The 22,724-nt window shown below is 42.2% G+C and overlaps 1 protein-coding gene across 1 annotated transcript in view; it reads right to left on the minus strand.

Moving 5' to 3' along the window:
- REV3L (REV3 like, DNA directed polymerase zeta catalytic subunit) overlaps positions 1-22,724 on the minus strand; it is a 263,253-nt gene that overhangs the window by 64,932 nt on the left and 175,597 nt on the right. Inside the window, exons 17-20 of the mRNA XM_065401417.1 lie at positions 17,614-17,806; positions 14,985-15,096; positions 5,793-5,908; positions 132-250 (exon numbers count right to left, since the gene is read on the minus strand). Coding sequence (XP_065257489.1) covers positions 132-250; positions 5,793-5,908; positions 14,985-15,096; positions 17,614-17,806 — 540 coding nt within the window. The remainder of the gene's footprint in view (positions 1-131; positions 251-5,792; positions 5,909-14,984; positions 15,097-17,613; positions 17,807-22,724) is intronic.

The following is a 22,724-nucleotide window of genomic DNA, read 5'->3' on the forward strand; positions in this document are numbered from 1 at the left end:
AGCACAAGTCCCTTCATAAAATTTCTCAACAAAAGATTCCTTAAAAGTTTACGATTAAAAATAATTAAAAACCAATTTCTCTCTCTTCTAATCTATTTTCAACATATACATTTTAACTTATTTTACTTTACCTCATTTCTCATCATTCTCCAAAGATTTAGGATAATTCGTCCAACAATATTTATTTCACTCATTGTATCTGACCCATATTCATCTTGCTCAGCTGCAAATCTGTTCTCTTTCTTATCATCTAATGACATGAAAAGAAGATATATTTAGACAATTTATAATATAGTCAACATTACTGCAAGCTATTTCTCTGAGAAGTTCTAGGAGCTTCCTAGGAAAACAGCTCGAATGCATTTAAAATGTGTAGTAGCAGAACTGGAGTTCAAAACCTGAGCATGTGTAGGTATATATATATATTTTTTTTTCCATTACTCATTAAAAAAGGTTTTTAGTTACAAAAAAAACCAAAAATCTTTAAACCAAATTCATGACCCCTTAATTTTTCCTCTGGTATGTATGCCCATTTGAGACTACAGCTTGGTCTAGTTTTATTGAACTGTCCACTGCAAGTCTTTATTCTTAAGGGAAATATATTGGATCAGAGTTGCTGAAATGTTATTTGCATTTGATACTGCAGTATAAAAAGGAGGAACACTCCCTATCCTAAACGGCTTCCCCTTGTGATAAAGTCTTGCACTACTGGGTGGAGGGTCTGAGAGAGGAGTATGCACAAAACCTTTTACACTGTGACAGTGGGAAAGGAGGCATAAGACTTCGTTGGTGCAAAGTAAGAGAAAGGGAGATAGGAAGAAAGATTGCAAAGCTGTATGGAGAAGTATTTTACTCTTGATATTTTAGGCATCACTCTATCATGGGGAGAAAGGCAAAGTGGATGAGGTAATATTTTTTTATTGGACCAACTTCTGCTGATGAGAGAGACAAGCTTTCAAGCTACACAGAGCTCTTCTTCAGCTCTGGGAAAGGTACTCAGTGTGTCACAGCTAAATACAAGATCAAACACATAGTTTTGCATATGTAGTTGGCATATATTCTGAGGGACGATTCAAGATATTACCTCACCCACCTTGTCTCTCTAATATCCTGGGACCGACATGGCTACAACACCACTGTATACATGGGCAGAAAGGGAAAGATGACCTCCTTACTCTCAATTTTTTTGATTCTTTGAAGTGCTGCAGCATCACAGAGGTGTTCAGAGGTAAGCTAAGGGTATGTCTACACTACGGGATTAATCCGAATTTATATAATTCGAATTTGGGAAACAGATTGTATAAATTCGATTGTATGCGGCCACACTAAGCACATTAATTCGGCGGTGTGCGTCCATGTACCGGGGCTAGCGTCGATTTCTGGAGCGTTGCACTGTGGGTAGCTATCCCATAGTTCCCGCAGTCTCCTCCGCCCATTGGAATTCTGGGTTGAGATCCCAATGCATGATGGGGCCAAAAACATTGTCGCGGGTGGTTCTGGGTATATCCTCCCCCCTCTCCAGGAAGCAACGGCAGACAACCGTTTCGCGCCTTTTTCCTGGGTGAACAGTGCAGACGCCATACCACGGCAAGCATGGAGCCCGCTCAGCTCAAGACAGCAGTCATGAACATTGTAAATACCTCGCGCCTTATCGTGCAGTTTATGCTGAACAAGAACCTGGAAAACCAGGTGGCGAGGAGCAGGCTACAGCAGCGCGGCGACGAGAGTGATGAGGATATAGACATGGAATTCTATCGAACCGCGGGACCCGGTGCTTTGGAGATCATGCTGTTAATGGGGCAGGTTATAGGCATGGAACGCCGATTCTGGGCCCGGGAAACAAGCACAGACTGGTGGGACCGCATAGTGTTGCAGGTGTGGGACGATTCCCAGTGGCTGCGGAACTTTCGCATGCGTAAGGGCACTTTCATGGAACTTTGTGACTTGCTTTCCCCTGCCCTGAAGCGCCAGAATACCAGGATGAGAGCAGCCCTCACAGTTGAGAAGCGAGTGGCAATAGCCCTGTGGAAGCTTGCAACGCCAGACAGCTACCGGTCAGTCAGGAATCAATTTGGAGTGGGCAAATCTACTGTGGGGGCTGCTGTGATGCAAGTAGCCAAAGCAATCACTGAGGTGCTGCTACACAAGCTAGTGACTCTGGGAGATGTGCAGGTCATAGTGGATGGCTTTGCTGCAATGGGATTCCCTAACTGTGGAGGGGCGATAGATGGAACCCACATCCCTATCTTGGCACCGGAGCACCAGGGTACCCAGTACATAAACCGCAAGGGGTACTTTTCAATGGTGCTGCAAGCACTTGTGGATCACAAGGGACGTTTCACCAACATCAACGCGGGCTGGCCGGGAAGGGTTCATGATGCTCGCGTCTTCAGGAACACTACTCTGTTTAAAGGGCTGCAGCAAGGGACTTACTTCCCGGACCAGAAAATGACCGTTGGGGATGTTGAAATGCCAATAGTTATTCTTGGAGACCCAGCCTACCCCTTAATGCCATGGCTCATGAAGCCATACACAGGCAGCCTGGATAGGAGTCAGGAGCTGTTTAACTACAGGCTGAGCAAGTGCAGAATGGTGGTAGAATGTGCATTTGGCCGTTTAAAAGGTCGCTGGCGATCGCTACTAACTCGCTCTGACCTCAGCCAAAGAAATCTCCCCATTGTTATTTCTGCTTGCTGTGTGCTACACAAGCTCTGTGAAAGTAAGGGGGAGACCTTTATGGCAGTGTGGGAGGCTGAGGCAAATCGCCTGGCTGCTGATTACGCGCAGCCAGACACCAGGGCGATTAGAAGAACACACCAGGAAGCGCTGTGCATCAGAGAAGCTTTGAAAACCAGTTTCATGACTGGCCAGGCTACAGTGTGAAATTTCTGTTTGTTTCTCCCTTCATGAAAACCAGCCCCCTTTATTGACTCATTCATTCTCTGTAAGCAACCCACCCTCCCCCTTACCCCAGCTTTCTTTCAAAGGAAATAAAGTCACTATCGTTTAAAAATCATGTATTCTTTATTAAGTGATTATAAACATAGGGAGAGAACCAAGAAGGTAATCTGGGTGAGGTTTGGGAGGAGGATAGGAGGGAAGTAAAAGGCCACTTAACAAATTCAATATAATGACAGCCTTTTGGTTGGGCTGTCCACTGGGGTGGAGTGGGAGGGTGCACGGAGCCTCCCCCCCCGCGTTCTTACATGTCTGGGTGAGGGGGATATGGAACATGGGGAGGGAGGTTATACAGCGGCTGCAGCGGCACTCTGTCATCCTGCTGCCGTTCCTGAAGCTCCACCAGACGCCGGAGCATGTCCGTTTGCTCACGCAGTAGCCCCAGCGTTGCAGCCTGCCACCTCTCATCTCGAGCGTCCCTCAAGACCTCACGTTCACTGGCATCTTTCCTAAATTTAGATACAGTGTCCTTCCACTCATTCAAATGAGCTCTTTCATTGCGGGTGGATTCCATTATTTTTGTGAACATGTCGTCTCGCGTCCTCTTTCTACGCCGCCTTATCTGAGATAGCCTTCGGGACGGAGGAGGGAGGCTTGAAAAATTTGCAGCTGCTGGAGGGAGGGTTGAAAGAAAGGAGAGAAGTTTTTAAACTGATACATTTTACAGAACAATGCTTATACTCTTTCATGGTGAAAAACACTATTCACATTACATAGCACATGTGATTTCAGTACAAGGTCGCATTTTCCATCTTAATATTGAGTGCCTGTGGTTTTGGTGTTACAGATCACAGACGCAGGTCCGGGCAACAGAATTCAGCTTGCAGGCAGCCATGGTAAGCCATTGTCTTTCGGCTTCTGCACCCTCCTTTCCCACATACCAAGCAAAGCCTGTTGACTGCTGCGGTTTTCCTGTTAACCTTCAGCAGCAGAAAACAAACTAACCCCCCCACCATCCAATTCTCTGGGATGATCGCTTTATCCCTCCCCCCACCGCATGGCAGGTATCAGGGAAGATCCCTGCAGAAACCAAACTAACCCCCCCGCCTCCCCCCCCTCCCGCCATGAATTCCCTGGGATGATCAATGTACCCCTCCCCCGACCGCGTGGCTGGTAACAGGGAAGATCCCTGCTAGCCAAACGCGAAAAGCTCAGGGCCAATTCCCCCCCCGTGCTTGGCTAACTGCAGGGAAGGATTTCTTTTCAGCCACAGGCAAACAGCCCAGTAGGAACGGCCACCTCTGTCCCCTTAATTAAGTTCCCGTATTTCAACCAGGTTACCATGAGCGATATCACTCTCCTGAGGATTACACAGCGAGATAAAGAACGGATGTTGCTTGAATGCCAGCAAACACCGGGACCATACGCTGCCAGGCTTTGTCAGGCAATGATACCAGATTACTTGCTGCAAGCATGGCGTGGTCAAGTGTCCTACCATGGAGGACGGAATAAGGCTGCACTGCCCAGAAACCTTGTGGCAAGGCTTTTGGAGTACCTCCAGGAGAGCTTCATGGAGATGTCCCTGGAGGATTTCCGCTCCATCCCCAGACACGTTAACAGACTTTTCCAGTAGCTGTACTGGCCGCGAATGCATCCCAAGTCCTCAGGGCAAATTAATCATTAAAAAACGCTTGCTTTTAAACCATGTTTTATATTTTAAAAGGTAAACTCACCTGAGGTCCCTTCCATGGGGTCATGGTCTTGGCTACTGGCTTGGGAGGGTACTTCAGTCAGGCTGAGAAAAAGATCCTGGCTGTTGGGGAGAACGGAGTGCTGGGTGCTCTCTGCAAGCTCATCCTCCTCCTCCTCCTCCTCTTCCCCATCCGCAGAATCCTCAGGTGTAGCTGATGAGACTATCCCCGACCCGGAATCCACGGTCACAGGTGGGGTAGTGGTGGCGGCCCCCCTAGAATTGCATGCAGCTCGGCGTAGAAGCGGCATGTCCGCGGCTCTGATCCGGAGCGACCGTTTGCCTCCTTTGTTTTTTGATAGGCTTGTCTGAGCTCCTTGACTTTCACGCGGCACTGATCTGAGTCCCTATTGTGGCCTCTCTCCATCATGCCCTTGGAGATTTTTTCAAAAGTTTTGGCATTTCGTCTTTTCGAACGAAGTTCTGCTAGCACTGAATCCTCTCCCCATATAGCGATCAGATCCAGTACCTCCTGTGCGGTCCATGCTGGTGCTCTTTTTCGATTATCAGCCTGCATGGTTACCTGTGCTGATGAGCTGAGGTATCTGTGGTCACCTGTGCTCTCCACGCTGGGCAAACAGGAAATGAAATTCAAATTTTCCTGGGGCTTTTCCTGTCTACCTGGCCAGTGCATGCGAGTTCAGATTGCTGTCCAGAGCGGTCACAATGGTGCACTCTGGGACAGCTCCCGGAGGCCAATACCATCGAATTGCGGCCACACTAACCCTAATTCGAATTGACAAAATCGATTTTGGCGCTATTCCGCTCGTTGGGGTGGAGTACAGAAATCGATTTTAAGAGCCCTTTATTTCGAAATAAATGGCTCCGCTATGTGGACGGGTGCAGGGTTAATTCGATTTAACGCTGCTAAATCCGAATTAAAGTCATAGTGTAGACCAGGCCTAAGATCTTTTCCTAATCTTCCCCCAACTTTGGGGCCAAAACCCATTCAACATAAAAAATAAAATAAAATAAACCATCACTGAAGAAAACCCGTACTTCCTAATTTTTTTAACTTTTGTGGTTGCACCTATGTATCTGCATAATAGCAGATATCCACCAAACAAAAAATACATTAAAAGCATATTACCTTTTACCTAATGATATCAGGAGGGGCTGTATTAGTGTCTATAATATAACCCACCTGGTACACGAGAGATCATCTGGCATAAATCAACACTTAGCGCAGCAGCCCTCTGTAAGAGGTAACCCCAGGAATGCATTTGGACTTCATATCCTAACATAATATCTGGGTCATATCTAAAAAATGGGAAAAAAGAAAATAAGCTTCATAATATCAATACATTTTTTTGTGGGACAGTGTGGGCTTGATCCTGCTCGTGCTGAAGTCAACAACAAACCCACCAACCATTTCAATGAAAGCTTGGTTTGGTCCTTCATTGACCACACACACAAATCTTGGAGATTTAATAAATAAAATATATTTTATTATAAACAATATTATTGACAAAGTAATTGCTAACCTTTGTTTTTTTTAAAAAAAGAAACAAAATAGGGATCTCACCAGTTTTTTGGAAAGCAATATTATGTTGACCGTACATGAAATTTGACTAGTGGGACAAGACATAACAATTAAATTGTGGTCCAGTAACTTCAACAAACTTGTTGCGAGCAGTCTGACAGAGTATAAACAGATTAGTATGGCAAAATACTTCTATATTGCTTCCTTGAGAGGAAATTAATCCTGAATCTGTCTGGAATTTTGGTACTCTTCTTAGAGTAGAGGAGAGAAGGGTAGTTTTGCAGCTAAAAACACAAAACTAGATTCTCAGGAGATCAGAGTTCTATTCCAGGCTCTGCTACAGACTTCTTATATAATCTTGGGCAAGTCTCTTAACTATTCTGTACCTGTTTCCCCATCTGCAAAGCGAAGCTAATTCTCCTACCACTACTACCTATATCTTCTCCCGCAAAACCTCTAGTTCTATAGGAGAAAACATATTGGATTTTTCTATTAAAAGTGCTTGTACGCTTTGCAGTTACCAATGTTTCACTATTATTGTCTTGTATTTTATAATAATTAATCAGAGATCATTTCTAATGGTAAAACTTTACATTGGAAGGCTTGATACTAACTGCCAATTCGGAGAAATTTCTGTGAGTTGTCAAAACTGAAATATGGAAACAGGCATCCAAAAAAACTACAGAAGCAAGTTAATTCCCCAGGTGTGTGCATCTACTGCCTCTGTTTGCACAGAGAACCACTGGGACTTTTTTTTTTTTAAGCTCCCTCAATTCTTTTTGAATAACAATATTTTGTTTCATATGAACCATGAGCCATGACTCATTTTTACTTCAATTGTGAATAACAGTGGGATACTTCAGAAAATTATTGCAAATCCCTTTGAAATGATTAGTCTGAACCTATTAGCTTTGCATCTATCACTTTAGTTGGGCTCTTACACAAATGGATACAAGTTCTACCTGAAATATTCTATACATACTAGTTTTGTAAAACTTGTGATCCTCCTTACCTCCTTCTGTACAGTAGTGGCATTGATTTGATTTTGAGACAATTTATTTTAAGTTATTATTTTTATTTTAAATTTTCCTAACAGTTCAGAGATGTTCTAAGAGGTAAGCTAAGATCTTTAGCACTTTGGGACAAAAACTAAATTTTTTTGTGTAACATAGCAGTTACAGTTTGCCACTTGTCTTTGATAGCAGAAGGTTCTTTGCTTCTGGACTTAGGAAATGTGGATCAAGATGATTGAATTCTGATCTCTTTTCGACTTGTGATGACTGGCTTGCAATGAGTGGTAAGAAAATATATCTACTTGGAACTTCTCCTGAGCAAATGGATGATGCTAGCTTAGAGCTCCTTATAGTGACAGAATAACATGCTAAAAGAATTAGTGTCATTTGTTGCTTTAGAGAATGTAACCATCAAGGTTCCAAAATTGTAAATATTTTCCACCTAAGTGGGGGAAAAAGAGATTTCTTTGATGTTCTTAAATAATGATAAATTTAACCTTACAGAGTGACCAACTTTCACATTAATTCTGGCACCTATTTTAGCAGTGGGATTTCCCAATGTGAGAATTGGTTACTCAGTCTAGTAGGTTTTCTTGAACGGACAGAGGGTAATTTGTTAAATTTATTTTCATACTTGAAAACCGGTGTCACATTGTCAAATGCGGAAGGGCAATAGCTTTCACCCAAATCACCTTGTTATGATAAAGGCAGGCTCCACAGGCAAGCCCTTACTTGAATGAAAGAATTTCCAGGAAATGTCTACGTGTTGCATTAAGTAATGTTTATGACTCAAGGAGGTGGCCCTTCTCTTTGAGTCAGTATGGAACAGATACCCCCATTAGAAGGCACTGAGCTGCAGAAGGGGCACTCTTCAGTATGAAACATAAGACTAATTTCCTCACCAATAGTGGTAAATGAAGATTCTGTCTTCCCTTCTTCAGCAATACTTCTAGTGTAAAAAGTGACGGAATGACAATGGATCTGTTCTCTCTCAAATCAAATCCTTTTTTTGCCTACACAGATTAAGTGGTAGAAAGATTTTCTACATCACTAACAGAGCTGGTAGTTTGTGGAATTCTGATATACTCTTCTTTACTTCCTCTGACAATATTTAAGAGTTTAGCTTCTGTTTATCTTTCATGAGATTGTGTGTACAGTCAATACCATAGTTTCCTGGCTGGAAGATTATGTTGAGAGATTAACCAGTTTTTCAGTCAGAACAGATATATTAGGAGTCTGGCTCAATACATGTCATTACTCTGACAACCTCATATTCATTGCACCTTAAACATTCCCTGGGAACAGAAAATTCCTTTCTTCAACAAAGGCAGCCCTACCTACTATTCTTTGGGAAAACAGTCAAGCAATTCCTTTGATTACTATCAGAGATAAAAATGTTGGCTATGATGCTGAAGAAAATTTCTTTCATCGCATTTACAAAGAAAATAACTGAGAAAAAGGGTCATCCATAGCTCATGCTTTAATTGCTCAGTTTTACATTTCTTTTTCATGCTACCCCTTAATTGGTTTATGTGGGATTTTGTCTTGTAGTTTCCGTTCTCAAAAAGCCCACGCTGTCTTCTTCACTTGTCAAGCAATCTTATTAAGAGACACACTATTTGGGCCAGTTTTTGTACCAGCTAGAAACTAATGAGTTCTAGTAACTGAAAGCTGTTGACTGGGAAAAAAGTGAGTGAGATGGTAGGCATGCAGGCTACATGGTCTGAGGTAGGCCAGTACAGAGTATCTTCTGGCTGATACCATTGGCAAAATAAAAAGATGGGCATCAAAACTATCTTGCATGCCATTGCCAATCTTTCTGCAGAGATGGAAAGTAGCATTTGTACTGGCAGGATTTAAACATGCAATATTTGTAACAATCCAATCATCCTGGCTGTAGAGAGAAGAAATATGATCATTTTCCTCTCTAGACAGAAAGAGTAACTCTGTACTAGTTTTGCTGCTATGTCATCTCCTCTTTCTTTCCATTCTGTAGTAAACATTTATTTTTATTTCAGTGAATTGTTTCTTCTTTTCTTAATGTAAGTTTTTCCTGACTGCTCATTTTCCTCCAGCTAATATAGAGGCAAATGAAGGAAAGAGTGCAGGCCAGACCTACAATACAGACAGAAGAGGGAGTTGTCTAGGGCTGCAAAATATTTAGCGAACAGTAACTGCATAACTGAAAACTCTGGAGAGCTTTTTCCAGTTTTCCTTGGGCAACAAAACTCATAGAGCTGGTACTGGAAAGTAAGAAGGGACTCTTAGAGGAAGATGCTACTGACCCAGGAAAAATTATTTCAGTGAAGTTTATTTTAAGGCAGATGCAGGGGATTTTTCCCCTTGCAACTTGATGTTAAATCTTCTTGACCTCCTGAAATGGTTCTAGGGCACTTATGAGAAACAAAATAAAATATTATGTGTCTAATATGAAAATTTGGTTAATTCAATGTTTATGCAGCCCTTTACATGTAAAAGCACTATGGACAAGACTTAAGTGCTAAGAATTATTGTTGGCAATTATATGGCAAAACCTGCTACAATTTTAAAAAGTGACTTTCCCATACAATCTTCAAGGAGACTGTGTTCTCTTATATCCTGGTATATTATATTTCATATCTTCTCTCAGAAGCCACTCCCTGCTTTCTCACTCTGGGAGAGGGAGAAGGGGGGCAGATGGCTGGTGGACCATGCAGCAGTGAATCCACTGACTCTGTCCATGCTCCTTCTATTCCTGATTTCCTTAGCTCTGTGTCATGCAGAGGAGTATGCATTCCTGTGTAAACTCCCCAAATCCTGCTTCTCCCCCTCTATGCAGCAGAACAGCACCTTTTCCATTGTATTTAGGGACCTCTATACCTGCACCAGAGGGGCAGCATTTGCCTTAAATGTGAAAGAAAGAGGCCCATAACATTTAATTTCTCTTTCATGGGAATCCACTGCTCCATCAGGCCTGGAAAACTGTTACGTTTTTCCATCTTTTTCAAGTCATTGAGGCAAAATGGCTTGCAATTTTAGCCTTCCCTTATCTTCTCTAGAAGCCTGTTTTAGAGCATCCTCTAGTGGTTTGCCTATTGAATTGCAGGCACAGCTCTTCCAAATCTTCTACTTTTGGGTCCTTAGACAAGAAGTTCTCTTAGTTCTTTTCAGGTACACTTTTCCAGTTTTCTCCCTCTCCCTGCAGACTAGCCTCCATTTGATAGGAAGATGGTCTATCTGAGTGGGACAGGGATTCCTTTAGCTTAACAGCAGATCCCCAGACTCCGTATCAGCAGAAGTTGAGCTGTCCCAACAGCAACTCCGAAGAACCTAGAGTTCCTGCACTCGCCTCTCTGTGCTGGTAGATTGTCTTCACTGGTTGCGCAAAGTTGGGGAGGGGCTGCTTTATAGCTGGTATCTGGCTTCTTGGCACATTTTATGCCCAAATCCTCATTTTTTGCCTGAGCATCATCTCCACATCACTGAAGCCAACACAGGACAGGTCAAAGAGGGAATTCTGGGCTCCGTGTGAGTTCCCTCCCACCCTAAGACTGCTCCTAGCACCTCAAGGAGGGCCTTAGGAACTGTGACTCACTCCCACTGAAATTTACTCTTCAGTTTCTCTGAGAGTTCACCCTCCCAGGCTGTGTCTGCTCAGAGATAGTTTCCTGTACCTCCTGAATCTCATACCTCATGTTATTCAATATCTCGATAACCTTCTAGAATGAGGAGGATTTGCTGGTTCCCTCTCCTCCCAAGTGCCTCCCTTTACCAGTCTCCACAAAGAGTTAAGCCATGCAGATACCCCTAGTTCTGAGTGCTCCTACTCTCCTCAGACAGCTCACGCTCCAGCAGTCTCTCAGGACAGCTGGAATCTGCAGTAAAAATAAAAACATTTTGCCAAAATCAACTCTTCTGTAACACCCTTAACATGAAGAAACAGGCAGCTGCAGCTCAAACATACGGACACACCATTTTTAGGAGCACCCTTTGAGGTGAAACTTCTCAAGTTTTAGAAAAAATTCTGAAAAAATCTATCAAATTTTGATAAAATTATGCCTAGCCAATCCTCATCTAGATCCTAGAATGTGCTTCAGCTCTTTTTGCTACAGCTTTCAGTAATACCAGAGCTGTCAGTGATTTCATCCACTGTGTCCCATCAAGGCCAAGAACTAATAAGAGGGCGTTATGCCAGAGAGGATCCTCTCCAAGACAACGAAGCCATGCCAACTCATGTTTGCCTTCCCCTTGACGGAACGTTCAAGAAATTCTTTGCAACATGGGCTGGTTTCATTTCAGACAGATGGGCTCTCAATATTATGAGAAAAGATCTCCTCAATAACTTTCGAGCACCACTAATTTTTCTATCATTTCCTTTGCCACAAGACCTTGTTGAAACCAAAAGATATTCTAGATAGTATCTCAAAAACTCGCTCCTTTAGCATAATCTCCCAGTTCTAACGGAAGAGGCTTTGGTTTCTATTCCAACTTCTTTGGGGGTATTCAAAATATCTTGACGTTTTCAGCATAGAAACACTTGTGCTTTATGATTCAGGAGAAACACCCAGGATGTCTTATGCACCATGGGCCTCAAGAAGGCTTATCTTCACATGTCAATATGCCCCATCGTTGAAAAATGTCAATGCTTTACCATCAGGGACAACCAATTGCCTTTCAGCCTTTCATCTGCTCCACAGGCATTTACCAAACGGATGGTTATCTTGGTGGTCAATCTGAGATGAGGGTATTCAGATCTACCACTGTGGATGAACTATTGGCATAGATGCAATTGTATGAGGCTTCACAGTTGCTGAATTTTCTGGAGCAATACTGGAGATGAATCTGAAACGAGTGCTCTAATTACATCACAAGAGCTCTTAATTCTGCGGACCACTTTTCAAAACTGACATTGGACTAGTGGTGTTGCCTGAAGAAAAAAAAAATTCAGGAAAAAAGTTAGGACCTCACTCATTTATTGTTCTTCACTCTATAGGTTTCAACATACTAATGCTTCCAGCTAGTTTTCTGGGTGATGTTCCACCTCCACTCCTTCATAATGGAACTATCAAAATTCATGAAACAGATCTGCTGTCAGTCCCAACCAATAGATGCTGAGCTCCCTCTCCTGCTAGAGACCCCCAGGTCATTTGTTAAGGGCAAACCATTGGCAGATCCAACAGCAATCTGTATGATAAACAACAGATTGTTCAGACAGGAAACTCATATGGGTTTGCATACAACAGAAAGCAAATGGTCCAGTCCCCCCACAGGAGTCCTAGCCTCGCACCAATGCCATGGATCTGCAAATGATGGGGAATGCATCAGTCAGCTTTCTTTGATATGTTCTTCCAGAGTTCATAACCAACCATGTGGAAAGTGATGAAAGCACTGTGGCTCATTCTCAATCACCAAGGCAGAACAAGAAGCAAAATCCTAAACAGAGGTCTGGAAGACTTCTACTGCACATCTGGATGTCTCCCTCAATGTCACATACATCTGGAGTAAGACTAAGAAATAAGCCAGTTGGCTCTGCTGCTGTGGGATGGACCTGGGAACTGTACTATTAAGTCCTTGATTGCTTGGAGATGGTTCTTCCCACAAGTAGATTTGTTTGCTGTCCAATGCACCAGGAAGTTAATAAATTTTGTTCCTGGCAGTGGCAACCCACAAGCCTACCGAACAGATGTGCTTGTCATTCCCATTGTCAGGTCTCCAGAGTTATGCTCTTCTACAAAGACAGTCAGAAAGATCGACAAGAAGAAACGTGCAGTCATACTGATTATTCCATTTTGTTTCCAAAGCTGCTATAGTTCCCCAGACTAATGCAAAGGTCAGTATGCCAGCCAGGGATTTTATCAGCTTCTTAGAAATTAATTCATGAAAGTCTTCTATCTCACCCAGATCTTGAATCTCTGAGAGTTGTTCCCTGGATTCTGAACAGTAACGTTTCCTATAATATGATCTGGTTGATTTCCTCCTCAACTCCATGAAATCCTTCATCAGTTGGTCTTACCAGGTCAACAGGAGAATCTGGGATTTGTGGTGCACTAAGCAGAAAAACCCTCTAACACTGGCAACAAAAGACTTTTTGAAAATTTTCCCAGTACTAAGTGTTCTCACTAAAGCTCCTTTTGAGCCCCAAGAGAAACTTCTGTCTGCTAATCTTAGTTCATCTTCCTTTCAGTGATCACGTCAGCAAGAATATTCCCTCTCAAGCACCTTTACTCCCCCCACTGAAAGTAGTAATTGAGGCTAACCACTGATTTTGCATACAAAAATCCCACAGACTTCCATTTAATCTTATCAATATTCTTATACTCTTTCTGCCCAAAGTCTACAGATGCTGAAAGAGAAAACAGATACATACAAAGGATGTTTCTAAATGGTAAAATTCTATTTGCACAGAACTACACCTACAGGAAGTTTGATGCCCTACTGGTAGTATACAGGGGAAAGGTGGGACTAAGAAGGATAGTGTAAGACATCATAGTCCTCTCTCTCTCTCTCTCTGTATATATATATATATGGATTAAGTCTGTAATCTTCAAGGAATACAAGTTACCTAAAGCAATTTCTGAGTATAAATGCTGACTCCAACAGATGTACTAGCACACTGTGGGCAAAGAGACAGAGCCTCTTATGAAGAGATTTGCCAGGCAAGCTATCTGGTTGTTGGCACATTCCTTCACAAAGCACTACAAAATCAGTATCCTTTCTTCATCCAGTGATGCCTTCAGACGTACAAATGTTGAGTCTTCCATTGGTGATCTTCATCAATAAATCAAAACTTCTAACTGCTGTGATATCTTTGACATGTTGTTTGCATGCTGGCATTTGATTTCTTTTTAAATTTCCTCCCAATTCTTGGGGGACTTTTTTTTTTTTAAACTGCTTGCTACTTCCAGTGGTTTCCCAAGGCAGATGGAGCACCAGATTTCCAAGAAAGATATAGATAAAATTAGTTTCCTTACCTGTAATTTTGTCTTCTCTGAACAGGTATCCGCTGCTCTGTCAGGACCCACCCTATGTTGGTTGCTTTCAGCAACTCTTTTTGTATTCTGGCTTCATGGGGTTGGTCAATGTCATTCTCCTCAGAGGTTTTCTGGTTGGAGAGAGAGAGAATTGCAAATGTACTCTGCCTAGTACACATTTTGTCTTCAGAATGTACTCCAGCCAGATGATTCAGGGTTTAGTCTGCTTATTTTTCCTTGTGACTATGACTTTCGCAGCTTTGGCAGTAGGGCCTTGCGGAGAGATGTGCCTGCAGTTCCAAGGTTACACCACCAGAGGGTGCTGTAAAGCAGGCGTTCAAAACTTGGAAGAGAAAAACCCTGCAGTTTTCCAAGCCTAATAGAGCAAGGGATTCCCATTCAGAGAAGACAAATTTATGGGTAAGGAAACTAGTTTTTATCTACAGGTTATGCTCATCTACCCATATAAATTTCTGTGTGGAAAGTATTTTGCCACAAAGAACCTGCAAAAACGTCTTCCTATCTTGGGGTTTTCTATAGTTCTCATCACCGAAATATTGAATATTTTGAGAGTTCAAGACTGAAATGTGTATACTGGACTCTGGGATTAAGAGGAAAGGTTATAAATTTACAGGATTACTTACTGATAGGAGTGTTTAGGTTGGGGGCTTTAACTCAGCTGACTAAAAGGCTCTTATTATATGCCTGGTATAAGAGGAAAGGAAAAACAGATGTTTTTATTCAAGAGACCACCATGCTTGTCCATTCTAGAAATAAGCCTTTGGGGAAAAACAATAACAATCAATATTTGAGAGACTGGCAGGGGCTGAAAGAACTAAATCTGCTGTACCATGCCTGAAAAATAAAAGCAGAACACACAGATATGCTACCTTTTTACAATATTCACTACTTCCTGGAAAAGAGCTTTCTCATCAGCAGCATAAGTGACTTCTAGTGCTGTAATTCCAGATCTTGTGAGCAAAGGGGCCTGGTCTCTGCTACCTAGAAAACAAGTGAAATAATCATTAATTATTAGGACAAACTCCACAACTCCAGTCTCTCTTATTCTTTAAAATAAAACATACAACTCAAATTCTTTGAACAGAGAAAATCATTTCTGTCTCTACAAAGTACATTCATATCTGTCTTAATATTGATTAAAAATTACTAATACAATTAATCCTTCTCTGGATTATTTTTGTTCTCAAAGGTGGGTTTTAGGCATAAGTTTTCCATTTTTTCCACTTTGCAAATTGTTCCATGAAGAAGAGAGAATTTTCTAGAAATTCCCATAGATAAGCAAATTTGACCCAAGGAAAAATGTTAGCATTTTACATCCACAACAGTCAGGCTAAGAACTACACCTCTACCCCGATATAACGCAACCCGATATAACACGAATTCGGATATAATGCAGTAAAGCAGTGCTCCGGGGGGACGGGGCTGCGCACTCCGGTGGATCAAAGCAAGTTCAATATAACGTGGTTTCACCTATAACGCGGTAAGATTTTTTGGCTCCCGAGGACAGCGTTATATTGAGGTAGAGGTGTATATTTGAAGAAAAATGTTAAAGAACTGTACTGCATCTTATGTTTTATATTCTTTATGCAAAATATCTATTTTAATTAACTACATTACACTTGTTTAGACTGGTTCTTTGCAAAGTGCTTTGAATATGAAAAGCCCTATACAACATAGTACACTTTTTAAAACACCAAAAACCTCCCACTGACTCTAGGAAATAAAAAATAACCAATTAGAGAGGAAGTGGAATGAAGCAGATCAACAATGTGTCTTCAAAATTCCCTTACATAACAGATCATAACATCTCTGATTAAACCAATGAACTGGAGTTTTAAAAGAAGCTCGATAAAAGATGAATACATTAGACCACATTAGCTCAAAAAAATAATTCTGTGCATTTTCAGAATTAATTAAAAATACAGGCTGTCACTTAAAATGCAATAATGTAAAATGATGTGCAGCTCAGTCTCAAGTCACTCCTCAAGGAGTTCGACAAGCTCTTCACTAAGAAAACAGTGAGAGCACTTTCCAATAAAAGGAAGAAAGATCATCACAACATTTACATGAACTAACCTTTTTTTAAATCACTAAATAAATTCTGCAGATCCGTGTGTCTGATTTTTCAATATACTTCTAGTCTTATGCACAGAGAGTTTTCTTCATAATAGTTCAGAGCAGTTCCTAAGGAGCCATAACAGCCTCTCATGACAACTCTCACTCAGTACAATAATGGAGTTAATTAAAAATACTAACAAAGAAACAAATACCAGAATAAGTTACATTAAAAGTAATATTAGGGACTTCACCTAAACCCATAAAATTCCTGCAATATCTTAACAAAGAAGCAGGTGAAGGATGGAACTGTTGCCTTAAGACTAAAATTCCTTTTTATTGGTAGGTTTTAGGCTACGCCTTTATTGTTAGACAGTATTTTGTGGTTTAATATACAGCTATAATGCCACTTTTTTTTTTTTAATTCCCCAGAATACATCCTAAAAGAAACAGGACTTTTTTAAATAGTCTAAACCAGTGGTACTCAACCTTTAACAGCTGGAGAGCCACTTCACCATTAAATGGAGTTGCAGAGCACCTTAAAATCAAGTACCGACATTGTGATCTTTGTGTCATGATGTTTCCTCAATGTCTGATGATGATGCAGTGTCACGTCATCATCATATATTGACACACCATGACACGACACATCATCCCCTCTCCCAGCAGCACTCTCTCTCTTCATCCCCTCCTGGCTGCTGGGAAGAAGGAGTGGCGGTCTCTCCCCATTCTGCCCCCCGGCTGCTGGGTGGGAGGTGATCTCTACTCTTACCTGTGGGGGGATCCCAGCAGCTCCTTTTCTTTCCCCCTTTGGGAGGGAGAACTTCAGCGACTCCCACACTGCTGGTCCATTTGCTCAGTGCTCCCCGCGCTGCCTGATAGAGTGGAGCGCCGATCAGATGCCTACATTGCGAGAGCCGCCTGTAGGGCCATGAAGAGCCACATCCGGCTCTAGAGCCACAGGTTGAGTATCACTGGTCTAAACAAAGCCAAAAAGGTACAATACAATAAGGGCCCCTGTTCAGATCCTAAAAGGATCAGATAAAACCACAAATATAACCCTTAAGTAAAATATTAAACATACTGTCTTGATTTAACATTTTCTATTTGTAGCTAGCCAGCAATTTCAGCAGGAGACTAAGGCAAATTTTCCTCTTTACACCTCTAGAACACTGCAGGAGCTTGCTCACAAGTACACAAACACAGGTCTACTGCATACATGTATCATATCTGTGGTTTACAACCCAGGCGATGGTTCATAGGAAGATATAAGCAGGAAAACTCTACCTATGCTTAATATGGTCTTTCATCCAATACTCACAAGAGGAAATTAAATGTGTTAAAACAATACTATAGAACCATATTTGATCATTGCTTGCTAATGCTTCATTTTTACAAGATACAGATTTTGGTAAAGTACTCTAAGAAAAAAAAAATAGGAACCTTGGCTTGAGATTGTTCTGTCTTTATCAATCACTATAGCACCAGTGATTTCTCTTTTATCAGTATTTGGCAGTGCTGTGTCAGATGAGATGCAGAAGAATAAAGCACAGATAGGATCAAACTCAGGGTCTGGCTCCAAGTCTCGTCTGGTTCGAGCATGTAACTCCATACTGATGAGTGTAAGGTTTTGGACCTACATTAAAAAAAAACAAAACCCAAGTACAAGTTTATATTTTGTGGCTCTCTTCAAACAATTAAATTTCACACAGTTTTGAAAGAAGCAGATTATTCATACAAATGAAATCACTATAAGCAAGGGTCCAATACATTTATATAAAACTACTTACACATCAGAGGTAAAAAAACAGCTGACTAAGCCTAGATTTTTAGAATCTGTTTTTTAAAAAACATTAATTGTTTTGTGCAAGGTTACCAGTAGACAACTGTATTTTTAAGTAAACTAACTTGGAATAATTATTACATATTGAATGTTTGTTTTCTAATGGGTACTGTTCTCATGGTCTTTTAAGTCTTGATTAAACATTTCAAATAGCAATACCAAGAACATGAAAGTTACATAATCCATAATATTAAATTATAACACTTTTCACTTCCATATCATTTTCCATCAGAGAATCTCAAACTGCTTTACAAATCTTATTGAATTTAGCCTCAACATTTGTGTGCAACAAAGTTCCACCTCAGCTGGGGAAACAGGCATAGAGAGATTAAGTGACAGAGTCTTAAACAAAATACTCGGGGCCACAAGACCATCCTTCCATTTAGTTGGTCAATGGACATACAAAAACTTGGTAATTCTACACTATAACATGAATTTAGGGTTATTCCATGTATTTTTTGTATTTTCCATTTTCTCTGCAAAATGACATTTTCATTTTGAAAAAAGGAATGTGGGTATTTGTTAATAAATTCCTTGCTTATCCCATATAGTTGGAAATCTAGCTTTAAAAAAAGAAAACAAAGCTTAGAAGCTTTAAGGAAGAAAAAAAAATCCTGTTTTTTCTAGAATGCACAATAGTTAGCATCCAAAAGACTCAAAGATTCCCCCTCCTCGTTGAACAAGGAGTGCCCACTGGGGAAGAATATGAGAAGACACAGGTAGTACTCCTTTGTTTTATAACGGAAGGTCATTTCAAGTACAAAAGTCAGTTTGCTTGTTTGCAGATTAAGGGGATAAAAAACTGGGTATGGAAGAATCAGAGGACTTGAGTTGAAGTGACTCTAGCAGGTAGGCGAAGATCAGGACAAGGAAGCAGCAGAGTATTGGACACAAGAGGGACAAGGGAGTAGGCAAAGGGTTGGAGGTGGTGGGAAGAGGGAAAACTCCAAACACAGTTCTTCCTCTCTTTTCTCAATGCCTTTGAAATTAATGTATCAGGTAATACTTCTTAGTACTTACACATAATGGTTACAGGCATGGCACTATACATAAATCTGGTCTAAGCAGATAGACTGATACTGTAGCTGTATCAACAGATTCAGGAAAACAGTACATTTGGAATATTTTCTTCAAAACCAAAAACTTAATTTGTAAAAGTGAAAGCTAAAATTAAGCTGAAACTGACTGTGGTTCTACCAGTAATCGGGAGAGTGCACTATACTGCTCAGGGTTCCTGCTACTTCCTGAGTCCTACTTCTTGCATCATCAGTCAACAACGTGGAAGTACTGGGCTTTTTCAGTAAGAAAGTTAAACAATTTACTGAATCAAAATGGATTTGAGAGTTTTTTGATAATACTTTTTGTGCAGTATTAAGTATCTTGCCCTTCTGGTTATGATCCTAAATTTGAAATAAAACAGTTCTGGCTTTCTGAGTAATAACAATTTAAATGTCAAGTTTAGCCTAAATAGATAATTAGAGTAATTTAGCATCCACCAAATGTATTTTATGTATTGTTTGATAAGTTTCAAGAGATATTCCCATCAAAATAAGACTGCATGATCTGAAGGTGCAAATAACTGAATATTTGATTTTTTGTTCTTCTTTAGAGCTCAACATAGGAGTTAAAGAGAACAAAACACAGAAGATTATAGGGAGTTTAGAAACTCTATTGGTGAAGATCTTGGTGACAGGACTGAACATTTTCCAAAAGTTTCCACAGAATTTATCAGAGTTTTTGGCAGATTTCTAGTAGCTAAGAATCATCAGAGAAGTTATACAGTAAAAGTTCTTTTATCCGGCACTTCACCAACCGGCAAGCTCTATAAACCGGCATTTCTGATCTGCATTGAAAGTCCGGTTTATAGTGCAGTTAGTGTGGGGCCAGTAGGGGGTTGGGGCATGGGAGGGGCTGCGGGGCGTGCTCTGGGAGGGAGTTTGGGTCCGGGAGGGGGCTTGTGGCAGGGGGTTGGGCGTGGGAGGGGTTCGGGGTGCCGGATGGGGCTCATGCTCACCTCTGAGGGCTCCTCGCAAGTGGCTCCCCGTCCCTGCTGTTGCTGGCGGAGGCGCGGCCAGGGCTGACTCCACGGCTCCCAGCCCATTGGCTGGGAACTGAGGCCAATGGGAGCTGCAGGGGTCGACGCCTGCAGACGGACGCAGAGTGCCTGCTTGCAGAGCTGCCTGGCCGCGCCTCCGTCAGGAACAGCAGGGACGGGGAACCGCCAGAGGTGAGCGCCCTCCCCATCCAGCACCCTAAGCCCCCTGCCAGACCCCTGCCCCAAGCAAGTGCGTGCCCTGCAGCCCCTCTGCACACCAGTGGCCTAACGTAACACGTTTTTTGCAAGAATCATGGTAAAGGGGAGTTCTGAAGAGGGATTTGAAGGTAGATAAGGTAGTTTTGTAGATGTTTACAGGGGAATGCCTCCTAAGTGTGAGGGGCAGCAGGAGAGAAAGCACAAAGGTGTTTGTTTGAAAATTTAATAAGTGGGTGATGGAAGCTGGCATCAATGGGTTAATCAGAGGCAAGTGTTGACAGCTCAAGAGCAAATAGGATGCTAGGGAGGGTGGCGATGACTATGAAGGCCCATGAAAGTGAATACAAGCAGCTTATGTCTGATGCAATGGGGGGAGCAATGAAGGAATGCAAAGAGAGGGATGATATGGTCAAAGTGACAAGCTAGGAAAATGATCTTTGCATCAGAATTCTGAATGGATATGAGCAGAGCAAGTCTGCATTTGTCAAGGCCAGATAGTTGGATGTTGCAGTAATCAAGATGCAAGACAAGAGCCTGGATGAGAGTTTTACTTTGTGGATAGATAGGAAAGGTTATAACTTGGAGATATTATGCAGAAAGAACTGACAAGATTTAGACATAGCCAGGATGTAAGGACCTAGAGAGAGGTCTACATTGAAGATTATGCCCAGGTTACAGGCCTGAGTGACAAGCAGGATGGTGGTGTGGTCCACAGAAATCAAGAAAAGAGCTAGTGGGAGGACTTGGCAGGGAAAATAAAGAGCCTTTGTTTTACCCATGTTGATCTTGAACTGATGGCTGCACATCCATGAGGAAATGAGAGACAGACCGAGTTTTTAGTTTGGACAGGAGACAGATCTGGAGTAGAGAGGTAGATCTGTGAGCCATCAGCATACAGCCAGTAGTTGAAGTTGTGTTTAGATAAGAGATTACTATGAGATACTGTGGCAAGGGAGAAGAGAAGGGGACCAAAGACAGAGCCCAGTAGAACCCCCACCGAAAAGTTGGAGGGTGAATGAGGCGGCTACTCTGAAGGACACACTGAAGGAGTGATTACATTTCAGCCTAAGTGATCATTCAAAAGCATTTTGGCCCAAATTCACAGTAACACTTAAGCACTTTAACTTCATGAGGACTACTCATTTGCTTAAAGTACAGTAACTCCTCACTTAAAGTCGTCCTGGTTAACTTTGTTAGGTTGCTGATCAATTAGGGAACATGCTCGTTTAAAGTTGTGCAATGCTCCCTTCTAACATTGTTTGGCAGCCGCTGGCTTTGTCCACTGCTTGCAGGAAGAGCAGCCTGTTGCAGCTAGCTGGTGGGGGCTTGTAACCACGGTGGACCGGCAGCCCCCCATCAGCTCCCCTAAGTTCCCTGTGCTGCAGCCGCCCAGCAGACTATCAATCGGCAGTTCAGCTGTCCCTCCCCCCACTGCCATGTGCTGTTCCTGCCCTCTGTCTTGGAGCTGCTCCCAGAGACTCCTGCTTGCTGTGCAGGGGAGGGGAAGAAAGGGGGCTAATGTCAGGGTGTCCCCCTCCCCCCTGCTCCCCACTTACCCCTTCTCCCTATAGAGCAGGGAGGGGACACGGACAGAGAGAGACTTGTGTGAGAGGCTACATTAACAACAATGTGTTAACCCTTGAGGGCTCAGCCAAGTGCTAGTTCATCATTTAGTAGCAAGGCATTCCCTGGGAAATATCCCTCCTTCTTCCACCCTCTAACTTCACCACCTCAACCAAGCTTCACAATCATCATAGCTGTGAACAGTATTAAATTGTTTGTTTAAAACGTATACTGTGTGTATATCTATATAATATATAGTTTTTTGTCTGGTAAAAAATTTTTCCCTGGAACCTAACCCCCCCCCATTTACATTAATTCTTATGGGGAAATTGGATTCGCTTAACATCGTTTCGCTTAAAGTCGCATTTTTCAGGAACATAACTACAACATTAAGTGAGGAGTTACTGTATGAAGGGGTGATGGAACCGGGGATGGGGGTTAGGGGCAGGCAGCACCCCTGCAGTAGAAATATTGTGTAAGCTGATCCAAGTTTTTGGACCCACATGTCACACTCCTATACATTCTGGGAAGCAATGTTCCCTGTAAACTGCACACATGCACAGGGGGCAGAAGCAAGAGCAGGACGTGGAAGGGCTAGAGTGACTGCTACAGGGCCTGGGATCAGGCTGGGAAGCAGGTAGGAACTGAGGTGATTGGGTCAGGGCTGAGAGCAGCTACCCACAGCAGCTGGTGAGAGACACGTGAACAACTAGAACCCTGCACCACCCTGAGTCTTGAGCTGTTCCTCTCCACCCTGTCCATACAAGTCTCCCCATGCACAGCATACACCCCACTCCTATGTCTCCACCTCCTGCCCCCATTCAAAGTAAGCTTCTGACACCTCTGTATGTATGTACTTACATGTTATGCTGAATAGGAATCTTTACCCTTTCC

The sequence above is a fragment of the Emys orbicularis genome, chromosome 3 (genome assembly GCF_028017835.1).
Source record: "Emys orbicularis isolate rEmyOrb1 chromosome 3, rEmyOrb1.hap1, whole genome shotgun sequence".
NCBI lineage: Eukaryota > Metazoa > Chordata > Testudines > Emydidae > Emys > Emys orbicularis.